Here is a 19,443-nt window from a genome sequence, read left to right as displayed (position 1 = left end):
TTCATTGAAGTATCAGGAAATCCTAGGAGAAAACGTCATGTCATTGGTGAGGAAGCTGAAGCTTGGGCGTCATTGGACCTTCCAACAGGACAATGATTCCAAGCATACCTCAAATTCCACCAAGGCTTGGTTGCAGAAGAAGTGCTGGAAGATTCTACAGGACCATCACAGTCACCTGACTCAAACCCCATAGAAAATCTCTGTGGGATTTGAAGAAGGCGCTTGCAGCAAGCAAATCCAAGAATATTGTAGTATAATTGGAGAATAATGGAGGCCACTGCTCGTGAGGAATGGTTTAAGATTACTCAGGAACGCTTCCAGAAGCTATGTATCTCTTTTGTAGCAGGTTAAAACAGCAAAAGGGTGCTCTACTAAGTACTAAAGATGCTTGCCATGAAGGGGCTGAATAATTTTGAAACTGGAGGTCATTATAAGTTGCATTTTCAGTTGAATTTGGGGAAACCACTTGAAGTTTTTGTTGTGTTGAACTATTTCAATTGCTTTTGCTTGATTTGTTCATCGTGAACACCTGAAAGTCTGGAAATTTTTGACAATATGCCTGATTTGCAATGGGGGTGAATAATTTTGATTGCAGCTGTAAATACTGTGTGTGTTATCTGGTAGTCAGAATGAAGACTTTATGCTTTTTATCTGTTTATAGTTAAGTCAGTTCCTGTTGTTTTTAGTTAAAGGAGTGGATGTTGTGGAAGAGGTGTGGAGCTCACACACATTCCTCTTCATGGTATGCAAGCACACATTTCTTTAACGTTTAAAATAAACACACCCCTGTGAGTTTCAGAGCCTTCCAGAACGCTAAAACCACCTTTGTCCATTGATCACCTTCAGCTTTCGGTGTTCCTGGTGACAAAATGTACATCTATGACCACCTGCAAGCTGCTGACTGGTTGTGTGCCATTATGACATCATCAGCTGTCAGTATGAATTTATATTGTCAGTGTGGTTCAGTGAGAAAATTTCACACGTTACAATTAAACACAAAAGTCCACTGAAATTCTACACAAAACCTCATAGTGGAATCTCTGTACCCACCCCCGCCCACACACACACAGTACAGAACATAATAAAACTGAACACTGAAATGAAACACATACACACACACACTGATGATTTTATTTTCATTATAAAACATTATGTTCACATACAAGAGCTGAAAAATCAAGCTAATGACCATCAGCGATTTACACTGTATCTCAAACACACACACACACACACACACACACACACACACACACACACACACACACACAGTTAAGACTCGTCTTCGCTCCCAGCCAAACTGCTGTCAGTGGACTCGACAGTTGCTTCCTCCTTCTCTTCCTGATGTTTCTCTTTTAACTCTTCCTGATGTTTCTCTTTTTCCTCTTCCTGTTGTTTCGCTTTTTCCTCTTCCTGTTGTTTCGCTTTTTCCTCTTCCTGTTGTTTCGCTTTTTCCTCTTCCAGTTGTTTCGCTTTTTCCTCTTCCTGTTGTTTCGCTTTTTCCTCTTCCGGTGGTTTCTCTTTTTCCTCTTCCTGCCGTCCTACTTCTTTCGTTCCTTCTCCTCCTTTTGATTGCATCTCTTGTGTCTTTTCGTCTCCCAGAAAAGTCGACCAACCTTTTAACCTCTCCTCCCGCTCCCTGACCGTCTCCTGCACCTGAGAGAGTGAGAGAGAGAGAAAGGGGGGAACAGAGAGACAAAAATTTGTGAACGCAGTCTTGAGACACCATGAGGATGCTACTTCATGATGATTGATGTCTCCAGCTCCACCCTCTCACACTATCCCTGCCCCTAAAGCAGTGGTTCCCAAACTTTTCCAGGGCAAGGCCCCCCAAATGGCATTAAAATTTGACCGAGGCCCCCCTTTTGCAAAATGTCTTTAAAACACATTAAAAATACAGACTTCTGAATATATCCCCCTTTTTTATTAATAATTACATCTTAACATTACATTAGGAATTGATTGGGTGTGTGATTCTGGGGCCCCTGGCAGCCCCCACTTTGAAAACCACTGCCCCAAAGAACCCCTCCATATCATACAAGCCATACCATACATGGGTGTGCGTGTCTGTATGTGTGTGTGTGTATACACACATGCACCCCTATACACACATACAAACCTGCTCACGGACTCTTCACCCTCCTGCCATCTGGCAGAATGTACAGGAGCATCTGTGCCACCACCAGCAGACTCCACAATGGTTTCCTCCCTGATGCAGATTACTCAACATCCTAGCCCAACGCTCACCTGGGCTAGTCAAACGCCTATCCCACATCTAACCCACACCTATACCAGTAAGACTCAGTACCACTGCACACCTGCACTTGTCACAGGAACTCGTTTTTGCTGCCAGTATTGCTGCTATACTTCTGTTGCTACATCACACAATAGCTTACAGTTTACAGCCCATGTCCTGTGTATTCATTGGTCTGTGTATTTATTGTTTTGCAGTCGTCTCACACTTTATTTAGTCTTGCGTACTGTTCCGTGTTGCACCATGGTCCTAAAGAAACCTCATTTCACACCAATGTATACAAGCTATATAGAGGAATGATAAAAACCCTCTTGACTTTACGTGCGTGTCTGTGTGTGTGTATGTGTCTATGTACGTGTGTGTGTTAGTTACCTGGTAGTCAGTGACTCCGTCCCACAGTTGAGCTGAAAGCTGTCTCCCTCCAAACCACCGTGCGTTCAGCGCAGCCACACACATATCCGCCTCCTCTGTCTCCTTAAACGCCACGGATGCCACACCATCAGGGTGCCTCTGTTACACACACACACACAGCTCCTATAAACAGGATGCTTGAACAGAAACAGTACTCAGCAGTGTAACAGTAAATGACACTCACATCAAATATGATGACCTTCTTCACCTCTCCGAATTTCTCACACTCTGAGCGCAGGTCATCTCGATACTCGTTCAACACCAGCGGATCCTCCTGAGGAAAGATGGCAGACACAACCAAATCATCAAAGTGCAAAGCGCACCAAATGCAGGCACACACACAAACACACACCCCACATCACAACTGTTACAGGCTCCATCACAATCCTCCATACTGCAGTATCACTACAGAGTACAGTGTGGTTTGAGACGCAGCCCCTGGAGGATTATGGGTAGTGGTAGCTCAGTGGTTAAGACGTTGGACTACTGATCACAAGATCATGAGTTTAAACTCCAGCACTGCCAAGCTGCCACTGCTGGGCCCCTGAGCAAGGCCCTTAACCCTCAATTCAATTCAATTCAATTTTATTTGTATAGCGCTTTTTACAATAGACATTGTCTCAAAGCAGCTTTACAGAAATATCAACATGGTATACAGATATTAAAGGTGCGAATTTATCCCAACTGAGCAAGCCACTGAGTGGCGACGGTGGCAAGGAAAAACTCCCTAAGATGTTTTAAGAGGAAGAAACCTTGAGAGGAACCCGACTCAGAAGGGAACCCGTCCTCATCTGGGTAACAACAGATAGTGTGAAAAAGTTCATTATGGATTTATATGAAGTCTGTATGGCCTTAGGAGCAGCCGTAGTCCCAGCAGTCTGGAATTAAAGAAGATTTGAGCTCCATCCAGAGGCAGAAAGGATCTGGATCTCTAGTATCTCCATAAATTCGTGTGGGGCTCGGCGAAAGGAGAGAGGGAGAAAAAAGATAATTATGACTGCGAAGTAGTAGAACAGAATCTAGTCAGGGTAGGCTTGAGTAAACAAATACGTTTTAAGCCTAGACTTAAACACTGAGACTGTGTCTGAGTCCCGAACACTAATAGGAAGACTGTTCCATAACTGTGGGGCTCTATAAGAGAAAGCTCTTCCCCCTGCTGTAGCCTTCACTATTCGAGGTACCGTCAAATAGCCTGCATCTTTTGATCTAAGTAGGCGTGGTGGATTATATAAAACCAAAAGGTCGCTTAGATATTGTGGCGCGAGACCATTTAGTGCTTTATAGGTTAATAAAAGTATTTTATAGTTAATGCGAGATTTTACTGGGAGCCAATGCAGTATTGATAATATCGGTGTGATATGGTCGTACCTTCTAGTTCTAGTTAGGACTCTAGCAGCTGCATTCTGGACTAACTGGAGCTTATTTATATTCCTACTGGAACATCCAGACAGTAAGGCATTACAGTAATCTAATCTAGAGGTGACGAATGCATGAACTAGTATTTCCGCATCATGTAGTGACAATATGTTTCTTATTTTAGAAATATTTCTGAGATGAAAGAAGGCTATCCTAGTAATATTATCTACATGAGCATCAAATGATAGGCTGGAGTCAATAATCACTCCAAGGTCTTTAACTGCTGCACATGATGAAACAGAAAGACCATCCAGAGTAACCATGTGATCAGAAAGATTACTTCTAGCTACACGTGGGCCTAATAGAAGTATTTCTGTTTTATCAGAATTAAGTAGAAGGAAGTTAGTTAACATCCAATGTCTAATGTCCTTTACACAATCCTCAACTTTACTAAGCTTCTGTCTGTCCTCTGGCTTCGCTGAAACATACAACTGTGTATCATCAGCATAACAGTGGAAGCTAATTCCATGTTTACGAATAATTTGACCTAGGGGTAGCATATATAAAGTAAAGAGCAGTGGGCCTAAAACAGAACCCTGTGGAACTCCAAAAGTAACCTCAGTACGCATGGAGAATTCACCATTTACATCTACGAACTGATAACGATCGGTCAGATAAGACCTGAGCCAGGAGAGGACTGTTCCCTTAATACCAACAACATTTTCTAATCTATCAAGGAGAATAGTGTGATCTATAGTATCAAAAGCTGCACTAAGGTCGAGTAACACAAGCAGAGAGACACAACCCTGATCGTAGGTCAGTAGAAGGTCATTTACTACTTTAACTAATGCTGTCTCTGTGCTATGATGAGGTCTAAACCCTGACTGATACATTTCATGAATGTTATTCCTATCTAAGTACGAGCATAACTGCTTTGCTACAACCTTTTCTAAAATCTTAGAGATGAAGGGGAGATTTGATATTGGTCTATAGCTGGACAATTGAGACGGGTCAAGATCAGGTTTTTTAATCAAGGGTTTAATAACTGCTAATTTAAGTGATTTAGGTACATAGCCAGTGCTTAGGGAAGAATTGATTATATTTAGAAGTGGTTCAATTACTCCTGGACAAATCTGTTTAAACAAACATGTAGGTACGGGATCTAGTATGCAAGTTGATGAATTGGCTGAAGAGATTAATGTAGCTAGTTCGGTCTCTCTAAGCGGAGCAAAATACTCTAAACATTGATCTGATATTGCTACATTGTCATGTAATGGGTTTGTTACAGTACTGTCCGGTTTTAATTTAATGGCCTGTATTTCACGTCTAATATTTTCAACCTTATCAATGAAAAATTTCATGAAATCTTCACTGCTATGTAATGATTGAGTGTTTCTCTCTGTAGTGGTTTTATTCCTAGTTAATTTTGCTACTGTGTTGAAAAGGAATCTAGAATTGTTTTTGTTGTCTCCTATTAAGGTGGAGAAATAGATTTTTCTAGCATCGCCAAGAGATTTCCTATATTTCAGTAGGCTCTCCTTCCATGCTGTTTGAAATATCACCAGTTTGGTTTGACGCCATTTACGTTCTAATTGTCGAGTTGTCTGTTTTAAGGTTCGCGTTTGATCGTTATACCAGGGTGCTAATTTTTTTTCTCTAATTTTTTTCCTTTTGAGTGGAGCCACTCTATCTAGCGTGTAGCGGAGTGTTGACTCCAAGCTTTCAGTCGCCTGATCGAGTTCTATGTGATCTGACGGTGATCCAAATCTAATTGATGTTTCTGCGAGGTTATTTATGAAGCTCAACCCTCAACTGCTCAGCTGTATAAATGAGATAACTGTAAGTCGCTAAGGATAAGGGCGTCTGCCAAATGCAGTAAATGTGTTTCACGTTGAAGCTTTGTTCCTCACAGATTTAACACACCCCCCTTTACTGTTTATCCCACAGTGCCCCCTGGTGACTGTGAGGGCTGCTGAGACTCTGAAACACACTTCATCTACCTGCTACTCGATCTACAAACATCTTATCATGGCCCTCTGCACATGTTAATTTCTGCACACAAAATGCTCCTGATGAACAATTTCACTGTTAAGTGATTCATTATAAACATTAAAGAATATAGAGAATGAGTTTAGGGGGTTATGTAGTCATATGAGGAATATGTGATAAACCTCATTGTTTTCATTTACACTGTGCACTGATTATGAAGAAATAATTTTTGTACCTAGAAATGATAGAAATGTCCAGAGTAGAAACAGCATACAGCAATGTTGTCAAAAAGTAGAGATAATTACTAATAAAGAATAAAAATATCTTTCTTTCTTCTCACTATTCCTTTAGGTGATTCATTCTGAATCACTTCACTGATTTGACTCATACCGTTATGAATCATTTAAGAGATCTGATTCCTTATTACAGACCTGGTTGTGGGTTAGTGTGAAATAAGAGTGTGTACACATGCAGGAGGAGTTGTACCTCAAAGTCAGAGGGATGGAACATGTTCTGGATGATCACCACTCGCTCGTGTCTCTTACGCACTTCTCCTTTCTTCTCAGGTCTCCAGTCCAGCTGCCTGCAAACACCAGCACGCATAATCAGATCGACTGAGAAGAGAGAGTCTCCCCTTTATGCAGGAATAAAAGAAATAAAATGTGGAATAAAGAAATAATATGGTACTTCTGCTGCTGCTGCAGTTTTTTGCGGTACTCTTTGTTCTTCTTTTTCTTCTTGCTGGCGTCGTACTGGCCTTTCAGCTCAAAGCGAGCCGCTTCAACGTGCAGCCGGTAACCTCGCATCTCATACTCATCCAGCAAACGCTCGGCCAGAGCTACTGACTCTCTCTTTACACACACACACACACAAATTAATACACAGGTGTATACGGTGTCAGTGTGTATCGAGTGTGTGTGTGTGTGTTTCACAGTCACTGACCTTCAGGTAACAGCAGAGTCCGTCTCCTTTCTGATTCCCCTCACTGTCTTTATACAATTTAATTTTATAGTCCTCTGTCATCGGGTCTCGCATTATTATTCCACATTTAGACATCAACTCCACAAACTCATCAGGAGTGATATCGAGAGGGAGTCCTGCCCCGCCACACACACACACGTACACAGTATAATAAAGCATGTACATAGGTACATATGTAGCAAACTGTATATATTAACACTGTACACACTGAATATTTATACCCACACTTACCTGACACATAAACATTTGTGTTTTTCTCTTGCTCGATATCAAACCAGCCTGTACACATGAGAAAAAAGTTGTGGGTTACTCAGTTTTTAAATACAAATTCAAATAAAGGTCTGATAAATGTATAATAAAGTATTATTATTATTTAGTCCACTTTAGCATGAACTGGAGAGGGGTGGAGTCTCATTTCATATGGAAAGCTGTCAGCCAATCAGAACAGAGGTCATTTACATGTAAGGGTTCTAAAGGCTGTGTGTAATTCTTAATGATGAAAATGTTGGACTTTTAAAATTTTTAAATGCTTTTAAAATTTTTAAATGTTTTTTTTTTTTGGTTAAAATTGCATTTCAGAGGTAGAGAAGGAGGGAAGAAAAGAAAGACAGACAGACTGATAGACAGACAGACAAAGTGAAATATGAAAACTTCTGGTGTCACACAACTGGTGTATACACACACCTGGTTCTGCTTTCCTCTTCTCTCCTTTCTTATTTTCCTCTTTAGCGCTTCCCGAGTCTGTCACTTTCTCCTCCTGCTTCTCCTCCTTCTCCTCTTCCTCCTCTTTAGGTTTCTCAGGCTGAGGTTCTCCTGTCGCTACTGCAGCTCCATCTTCACTGAAGCCGTAATTCGCCTGATACGCAGCGATGAAGTCCTCCGTTATCTGCACGCACAAACACGTTCACGACTTTGCTCTCCAAACCTGTTTTACACACGTCACCTCATCCTAAACAACGTCTCAAACAAATACTTGTGTTCAGAGTGAATCGAAAAAGAAAAACATGAACAAAAACATTACAATGAACTAATAAATGACATTTTAAGACGTCCCCACAATAATATATAAACTGTATGACTTTAATAGACCTTTGGAAACCAGGCTTTCTTCTCGTGGTCCCAGTCGTAGGCTGTGCCATCCTCAGGGTCGATGTACGTGTACGGATCATCTCCATCGCCCCGTCTCTGACCGTACAGTTCCTGCAGCCGAAGCTGCTCATGGAATTCCCGATTCCCGTCCGAGTCTCCGCTCATCTGGACATCAACAGGAATCAGAGCAGAAGCTGAATGTTTTATTCTCCAAATAAAAGGGGATTAAAAGGAAAGAAGTTTTCTTGGGAGACGTCATTATAAGAATTAAGAGTGTGTGAGTGTGTGTCTTAAGATGAACCACTTCACTCCTCAGAGTTCACTTTAACATTTCTGTGGAGATGAAAAGTCTAATATAAAAATGATGAACGGTGGAACCATGTGAAAAATATTTTTAAACAAAAGACAGAAATTTTATCTGCTTTATCTCCACAGAAATAGTTTTATTTCTCATACATGTACAGAGAATAGGAATAAGACGGTTTAAGACTCGTTATTATGTGTTAATAAGCACTATCACTACCCCAGTGCTCTTTAATATCCCTACTAATCCGTTAAAGAGACACTGAAGCGAAGCTAAGCTAAGCTAAGCTAACAGACAGAATGCAGCTTATCCACATATATTAACGTCTCTAGTGTTCATCATCACACTAACTATTAACACGTAAATTACAACAACCCCAAAACAAAGCTGCCATTAAACACATAAACAGCTAGCGCTTACCTCTGTGCGCCCAAATCTCACGGTTTATGTACTTCCGTTTAGTCCGCCGATTTGATTAATCCTGACGGGAACTGCGTTCCGGTTCTAAAGTTCCGTATTGGTGATGAGGCTCCCGCTGCGCGAGCAGGAAGGCACCTAATATTTTTTTATTTTAATATCAATCACAGAATCTATCCAGTGACAATTTAAGTTTAAATTAGATATAGATAAAATAAATAAATAAAAGAACCTAAAACATTTCCCCAAATATTAAAAAGGAACTATAAATGTAAGATGAGTTTAACTGGGAGACAGACAGAGTTAAGTGTGCCTGAAATTCCAAGTGTGATGTGAAATATTAAGGGTGATCAGCCATGTTAGTTCTGATCTGCTATAAGCCCCGCCCCTTCTGTTCTGTGTGCATGATAATAAGTTTAGTGTAGAATTTGTTCATTACTGTTAGAGTGAACACACAACACAGTGTGGTACAGCTGGTGCAGTTTGAGACATGCTTCAATCCCACAATTCCAGTAGTACCCAGTGTGTGTGTGTGTGTGTTACACTATACAAAATACAATGTTTATTGACTGAAAAGGAAAGACGAGAATGTATTTACACACACCACACTTCACTTTCTCCACACAGCACGTTTCATGATAACAGGTCCTTAAGGAAAGCCGTTATCACACATAAAAATCTCAACACATAGCTCATTTAAATACAAACAATATCATTTTTAGGATGTGAAGAAAATAAATTTCAGGACACTACACACTAAGTTCAATGCAATTCAATTTTATTTATATAGCATGTTTAATGATGAACATAGTCACAAAGCAGCTTTACAGAAATATATAAATTCTGTATATAAATTTGACATTTCTAAATTTAACCCTAATGAGTAAGCCAGAGGCGACCGGTCCTGCATTAATCGCCAAACAGAACAGTAGCGTGAAGCTGGAAATGAGCGTTAGTTGAAGTAAACGTGGTTGTCAGGAACCTCTGTAGGGATCCAGTTTAGGGAGTGTGTGGTGTACCCTGCACCCTCGGGGAGCGGAGTGTGTACTCGCTGCGCTCGAGGCAGGATGAAGCTCTGCTGATACACCACATCTGTACACACAAACACAACACAGCACACAGTTTACAACAATCTGACCATGTTCGGCGCACACACACACACACACACACACACACACACACACACACAGTGCCCGAGTGTTTCTCCAAGACCTTCCATATCACACACTGCTCACTACATAGTGCACTTCTATTTCTTCTGCAGGACAATTGTGGTGCAAAACCCCAGGAGAAAAAGGAAATTAAAATGACTGACACCTATAAGCATTCCATACAGAGAATGAATCTTTGCACAGCACAATGTCCTCTGTGTGTGTGTGTGTGTGTGTGTGTGCGTGTGTGTGTGTGTGTGTGTGTGTGTGTGTTACCCAGGTCAGGTCTCTTCACATTGAAGTGGTGTTCAATGCAGTGTGAGGAAGCTGAGGAGCTCTGAGTGGAGTTGGATTTATTGGATCTGACTGAAGCCACAGTGGGGAAGGTCAACATCGGACAGTGTCTGGGTTTGTTGATGATGGGAGGAGTGTGACTCCATTCCGCTAATGAGAGAAACACACACACACACACACACACACACACACACTTTCATTTCTCCTCATTTATCTCAGCACTTAATTACCTGAACATTATCAGTGTAACAGAAATTGTAACCTGCTTATATCAGAAGTGTTAACTGATGTTTTTACTGATCTCTCAGCTGATTGGTTGGGTTTCGATACCTGAGTAATCCTGCAGTTTGAAGCGTCCAAAGCACAGGTGCACTCTCCACTGTTTATGCACATTTTCCTTCATCAGACATTGAAACAGAAAAATAAAGAAACCTGAAAAACACAACACATCACCTGGTCAGCAAATACAGCTGTAAATAAGCCGCACCCACTGTACATTCTCGACTGTAACACCCTCACACATCTGTAAGCAAGCTCTGCCACTGTTTTGTCGCACCTGTAACTTTAAAAGCTCACCTTTATATGGTCACACCTTTAGCTAAGCCCCACTCCCTCACCTTGCAGGCTGTTAAGGATGGAGAAGACATAGAGCAGCGGGACTCTGGCGTCGCCCCAGGTGAGGAAGGCGGTGCTCCAGGTGAGGCCGAGCAGCAGAGTGAGACTGGTGACGCCTCGCAGCTCCTTCATCACACCACTGTGCTCGCTCACACATGCCCTCCTCACCTGCAGCAGAACCATGAGGAACACAAAACCGTTCACCAGGAGAATCACGCCCACCACGCCCACCACACACACATAGAACACCACGTCGTCTGACACCCAGCAGCTGCAGAGAGAGAGAGAGAAGGTACTGAAATGTGTTAAAATCATGTTAAATTGTGTATTAAATTAAAGTATTAAATTACTCACAGCATTTCTGAGCTCCCGTGTTGCAGGAGTCCGTATGAGTTGGGTTTCACCACCAACACCAAGCAGCAGATCAGCAGAGGAACACCTGCAGTTTAAATAATAACATCAAGTGTGCACTACTGAGGGAATCACTGACACATCAACACACTAACACATCAACACACCAACACACTAACACATCAACACACTAACACACTAACACACCAACACACCAACACACTACCACATCAACACACTAACACACTAACACACCAACACACTACCACACTACCACACTACCACATCAACACACCAACACACTAACACACTACCACACTACCACACTAACACATCAACACACTACCACACTACCACATCAACACACTAACACATCAACACACTAACACACTAACACATCACCACACTACCACACTAACACATCAACACACTAACACATCAACACACTACCACACTAACACACTAACACATCAACACACTAACACAACACACCAACACACTAACACATCACCACACTACCACACTAACACATCAACACACCAACACATCAACACATCAACACACTAACACACTAACACATCAACACACTAACACAAACACATCAACACACTAACACACTAACACACTAACACATCAACACACCAACACACTAACACATCAACACATCAACACATCAACACACCAACACACCAACACACCAACACATCAACACACGAACACATCAACACACTACCACACTACCACAACACATCAACACATCAACACACTAACACACTAACACATCAACACACTAACACATCAACACACTAACACACTAACACATCAACACACTAACACATCAACACATCAACACACTAACACACTAACACATCAACACACTAACACATCAACACATCAACACACCAACACACTAACACACTAACACATCAACACACCAACACACCAACACACTAACACACTAACACATCAACACACTAACACATCAACACATCAACACACTAACACACTAACACATCAACACACTAACACATCAACACATCAACACACCACCACACTAACACATCAACACACTAACACATCAACACATCAACACACTAACACACTAACACATCAACACACTAACACATCAACACACCAACACACCAACACACTAACACATCAACACACTAACATATCACACCAACACACTAACACATCAACACACTAACACAAACACATCAACACACTAACACATCAACACACTAACACAAACACATCAACACACTAACACACTAACACATCAACACACTAACACATCAACACACTACCACACTAACACACTAACACATCAACACACTAACACATCAACACACTAACACACTAACACATCAACACATCAACACACCAACACACTAACACACTAACACATCAACACACCAACACACTAACACAAACACATCAACACACTAACACATCAACACACTAACACACTAACACACCAACACACCAACACACTACCACATCAACACACTAACACACTAACACACCAACACACTACCACACTACCACATCAACACACCAACACACTAAAACACTACCACACTACCACATCAACACACTATCACACTACCACACTACCACATCAACACACTAACACATCAACACACTAACACACTAACACATCACCACACTACCACACTAACACATCAACACACTAACACATCAACACACTACCACACTAACACATCAACACACTAACACAACACACCAACACACTAACATATCAACACATCAACACACTAACACACTAACACATCAACACACTAACACACCAACACACTAACACACCAACACATCAACACACGAACACATCAACACACTACCACACTACCACACTACCACATCAACACACCAACACATCAACACACTAACACATCAACACACTAACACATCAACACACTAACACATCAACACATCAACACACTAACACATCAACACACTACCACACTACCACACTACCACATCAACACACCAACACATCAACACACTAACACATCAACACACTAACACATCAACACACTAACACATCAACACATCAACACACTAACACACTAACACACCAACACACCAACACACTAACACATCAACACATCAACACACTAACACATCAACACATCAACACACTAACACACTAACACATCAACACACTAACACATCAACACACCAACACACTAACACATCAACACACTAACACATCACACCAACACACTAACACATCAACACACTAACACACTAACACATCAACACACTAACACATCAACACACTACCACACTAACACACTAACACATCAACACACTAACACATCAACACACTAACACAACACACTAACACACTAACACACTAACACATCAACACACCAACACACTAACACAAACACATCAACACACTAACACATCAACACACTAACACACTAACACATCAACACACCAACACACTAACACATCAACACACCAACACACTAACACATCAACACACTAACACACTAACACATCAACACACCAACACACTAACACAAACACATCAACACACTAACACATCAACACACTAACACACTAACACATCAACACACCAACACACTAACACATCAACACACCAACACACTAACACATCAACACACTAACACATCAACACACCAACACACTAACACACTACCACATCAACACACTAACACATCAACACACCAACACACTAACACATCAACACACCAATACACTAACACATCAACACACTAACACACTAACACATCAACACACTAACACATCAACACACCAACACACTAACACATCAACACACTAACACATCAACACACTAACACATCAACACACTAACACAACACACTAACACATCAACACACTAACACACTAACACACTAACACATCAACACATCAACACACTAACACATCAACACACTAACACAACAACACACCAACACACTAACACATCAACACATCAACACACTAACACATCAACACACTAACACATCAACACATCAACACATCAACACACCAATACACCAACACATCAACACACTAACACATCACCACACTACCACACTACCACATCAACACATCAACACTCCAACACACTAACACATCAACACACTAACACATCAACACACTAACACACTAACACACTAACACATCAACACACTAACACATCAACACATCAACACACTAACACATCAACACACTAACACACTAACACATCAACACACTAACACACTAACACATCAACACACTAACACAACAACACACCAACACACTAACACATCAACACATCAACACACTAACACATCAACACACTAACACACTAACACAACACACCAACACACTACCACACTAACACACTAACACATCAACACACTAACACAACACACTAACACACTAACACACTAACACATCAACACACCAACACACTAACACAAACACATCAACACACTAACACATCAACACACTAACACACTAACACATCAACACACCAACACACTAACACATCAACACACCAACACACCAACACATCAACACACTAACACACTAACACATCAACACACCAACACACTAACACAAACACATCAACACACTAACACATCAACACACTAACACACTAACACATCAACACACCAACACACTAACACATCAACACACCAACACACTAACACATCAACACACTAACACATCAACACACCAACACACTAACACACTACCACATCAACACACTAACACATCAACACACCAACACACTAACACATCAACACACTAACACACTAACACATCAACACACTAACACACTAACACATCAACACACTAACACACTAACACATCAACACACTAACACATCAACACACCAACACACTAACACATCAACACACTAACACATCAACACACTAACACAACACACTAACACATCAACACACTAACACACTAACACACTAACACATCAACACATCAACACACTAACACATCAACACACTAACACAACAACACACCAACACACTAACACATCAACACATCAACACACTAACACATCAACACACTAACACATCAACACATCAACACACCAACACACTACCACACTACCACACTACCACATCAACACACCAACACATCAACACATCAACACACTAACACATCAACACACTAACACATCAACACACTAACACATCAACACATCAACACACCAACACACTAACACATCAACACACCAACACACTAACACATCAACACATCAACACACTAACACATCAACACATCAACACACTAACACATCAACACACCAACACACTAACACATCAACACACTAACTCAACACACTAACACAAACACATCAACACACTAACACACTAACACATCAACACACTAACACAAACACATCAACACACTAACACACTAACACATCAACACACTAACACATCAACACACTACCACACTAACACACTAACACATCAACACACTAACACATCAACACACTAACACAACACACTAACACACTAACACATCAACACATCAACACACCAACACACCAACACACTAACACATCAACACACCAACACACTAACACAAACACATCAACACACTAACACACTAACACATCAACACACCAACACATCAACACACCAACACACTAACACATCAACACACTAACACACTAACACAAACACATCAACACACTAACACATCAACACACTAACACACAACACACTAACACATCAACACACCAACACACTAACACATCAACACACTAACACACTAACACATCAACACACCAACACACTAACACACTACCACATCAACACACTAACACATCAACACACCAACACACTAACACATCAACACCAATACACTAACACATCAACACACTAACACACTAACACATCAACACACTAACACATCAACACACCAACACACTAACACATCAACACACTAACACATCAACACACTAACACAACACACTAACACATCAACACACTAACACACTAACACACTAACACATCAACACATCAACACACTAACACATCAACACACTAACACAACAACACACCAACACACTAACACATCAACACACTAACACATCAACACATCAACACACCAATACACCAACACATCAACACACTAACACATCACCACACTACCGCACTACCACATCAACACACTAACACAACACACTAACACATCAACACACTAACACACTAACACATCAACACATCAATACACTAACACATCAACACACTAACACATCAACACACTAACACAACACACTAACACACTAACACATCAACACATCAACACACCAACACACTAACACACTAACACATCAACACACCAACACACTAACACAAACACATCAACACACTAACACATCAACACACTAACACACTAACACATCAACACACCAACACACTAACACATCAACACACTAACACACTAACACATCAACACACCAACACACTAACACAAACACATCAACACACTAACACATCAACACACTAACACACTAACACACTAACACATCAACACACCAACACACTAACACATCAACACACCAACACACTAACACATCAACACACTAACACATCAACACACCAACACACTAACACACTACCACACTACCACATCAACACACTAACACATCAACACACCAACACACTAACACATCAACACACTAACACACTAACACATCAACACACTAACACATCAACACACTAACACATCAACACACCAACACACTAACACATCAACACACTAACACATCAACACACTAACACAACACACTAACACATCAACACACTAACACACTAACACATCAACACATCAACACACTAACACAACAACACACCAACACACTAACACATCAACACACCAACACACTAACACATCAACACACTAACACATCAACACACTAACACACCAACACACTAACACATCAACACACCAACACACTAACACATCAACACACTAACACATCAACACACTAACACATCAACACATCAACACACCAATACACCAACACATCAACACACTAACACATCAACACACTAACACATCAACACATCAACACATCAACACACTAACACATCAACACACTAACACATCAACACATCAACACACTAACACATCAACACATCAACACACTAACACATCAACACACTAACACACTACCACACTAACACATCAACACACTAACACATCAACACACTCACAGACTAACCACTAACACACTAACACTTGTCTCCATTATCCTTATTTTTTATTAATCTTTACTGACTACATGATGAGGGTGAAGCTGTTATTCACTTCAAAATGGAGTCATGTTCACTGCAGACGCACTGAGGAGGAGGGTGCCTAGGTAGGGAGCTTTGGTAGGGTATCTAAGTGGGGGGCATACTCTTCTAAGGCCCTTTATAGTGGACTGTTTGATCAATTCTACAATTCTAATAGTGGTGTAGTTTTGAAAAACATAAATAACAATCAAAGGTTAGCAGTTAAGATGATATGGAAATGTAAATCAGCACATGTCTGGCTTCTTATTAGCTGAAAGCTGAACAGACAATATATTCAATTATTATATAAATTAATATCTAATTAATGCAATACTACTACTACTAATAATAATAATAATAATAATGATGATGATGATGATGATGATGATGATGATGATAATGATAATGATAAAGTAGAGACGCCGCACCCCAGCCGATGGAGCAGAACTTGAAGATGTAGGAAGGCACATAGGCATTGAACACTTTAACGAGGGCGAAGTACATGTTCACTGCTTCCAGGAACATCCAGGTGAACGAGGCCAAGAGGAAGTAGTGCTGGGTCGTTGCCACGGCGACACAGAGGGCAGCCACCCCAAAGGACGAGAGCCAGGAGTTAATGAGAAAAACAAGGTTGAGGCCGAGCAGAGCAAAGCAGAGGTTCAGCAGGATCTGAGACGGGTAATCACGCCTCAACTTCCTGTGAGTGTTAAAAGAGTGTATGAGTGTGTGTTAATGTGTGTGTGTTAATGTGTGTGTGTGTGTGTGTGTGTGTATAACTCACTCCAGCAGTGAGTAGGTCAGCACTGTCACTCCAAGGAACAAAGACGACACTCCACACCCTGTGTATGTGATGAGGGTGAGGATTTTCTCATTTTTCTCATCAATGGGAGTCCTGGTCCTGGATACGTCCTAAACCACACACACACACACACACGCACGCACAGACACACAAACACACACAAACACACACACACGCATGCACACACACACACACACACACACACACACACACACACACACATGCATACACACACACATACACACACACAGACACAGACGCACAAACATACACACACACACACACACAGTCACACACACACACGTTTTGGACAAATCCTATCAGCATTGCTTATACTGATGAGTGCTGAGAAGAGTGTGAGACGGTTTGACTACCAGCAGCACGCCAAAGTGTGTGAGGTGATCACACATACAGGTTGTGTATTCACTAGTCATGTTGTGTTTCCAACATCCACTGGAGCTCCAACCACCATGACCACCTAACACACACACACACACACGCTCAAAAAATCATATGATTAACATGTACAGGTGAGATGATAATAATAATAAATATTCCTGCAAGCAGCGAGTAGAGAGTAAAGAGATACTTTTCAGGTATCATGATGGTAGCTCAGTGCTAACCCTGTATAATGCTGATTGGCTGTCTTTAAATTAACACAGTCTCATACGAAATCAGTTACAGTCACAAGAACACAATACACCACATTTCATTTTAATCAGGCTTAACAACAACAACAAGAACAACAACAACAATAATATAATGTTGATAATAATAATAATAATAATAATAATAATAATAATAATAATGATAAAGACCCACCATTCTTGTTGAAGTTCCAGTACACACACTGAACGTCTCTTCCGAGCTGTAAACATACAGCGTGGGTTTGATTAGTGATTAATAGATAAATGTGGTGATGAATAGTGAATAAGGGAGTAAATGAACACTCACTGTGTTGGTGTTGAGGTGGTGCAGTATGATGACGACTGGAGCCTTCAGCTCTCTTATGGGCTGCTCTGCATTAATCACACTGGCAGCTACAGCATACGTATTCAACAAGTTCCCATTCTCACAATTCTAAAGGAACAGTGATGAGGAGGGGTCACAGTGGGTGGGACCATACTGGGTGTTGTCAG

At 41.0% G+C, this 19,443-nt stretch overlaps 2 protein-coding genes across 2 annotated transcripts; both read right to left on the bottom strand.

Moving 5' to 3' along the window:
- Positions 1 to 1,113: 1,113 nt before the first annotated feature.
- htatsf1 (HIV-1 Tat specific factor 1) lies at positions 1,114 to 8,858 on the bottom strand. Its single transcript, XM_053646028.1, has 10 exons — positions 8,802 to 8,858; positions 8,078 to 8,242; positions 7,673 to 7,874; positions 7,220 to 7,267; positions 6,950 to 7,104; positions 6,695 to 6,858; positions 6,494 to 6,590; positions 2,847 to 2,936; positions 2,624 to 2,761; positions 1,114 to 1,653 (listed from the first exon to the last, which is right to left on the bottom strand). The coding sequence occupies exons 2-10, from the start codon at positions 8,240 to 8,242 to the stop codon at positions 1,270 to 1,272; spliced, it is 1,443 nt and encodes a 480-aa protein (XP_053502003.1). The 5' UTR covers positions 8,802 to 8,858; the 3' UTR covers positions 1,114 to 1,269.
- A 764-nt stretch (positions 8,859 to 9,622) lies between these two features.
- LOC128620659 (adhesion G-protein coupled receptor G2-like) lies at positions 9,623 to 18,009 on the bottom strand. The gene is made up of 6 exons (XM_053645893.1): positions 17,934 to 18,009; positions 11,213 to 11,297; positions 10,861 to 11,129; positions 10,574 to 10,675; positions 10,226 to 10,393; positions 9,623 to 9,890 (listed from the first exon to the last, which is right to left on the bottom strand). Exons 1-6 carry the CDS (start codon positions 18,007 to 18,009, stop codon positions 9,751 to 9,753), a joined length of 840 nt encoding a protein of 279 aa, XP_053501868.1. The 3' UTR covers positions 9,623 to 9,750.
- Positions 18,010 to 19,443: the final 1,434 nt, after the last annotated feature.

This window comes from Ictalurus furcatus, chromosome 16 (genome assembly GCF_023375685.1).
Source record: "Ictalurus furcatus strain D&B chromosome 16, Billie_1.0, whole genome shotgun sequence".
Lineage (NCBI taxonomy): Eukaryota > Metazoa > Chordata > Actinopteri > Siluriformes > Ictaluridae > Ictalurus > Ictalurus furcatus.
Note: the sequence above shows the minus strand (reverse complement) of the source record. Positions and strands in the feature narration are given on the sequence as shown.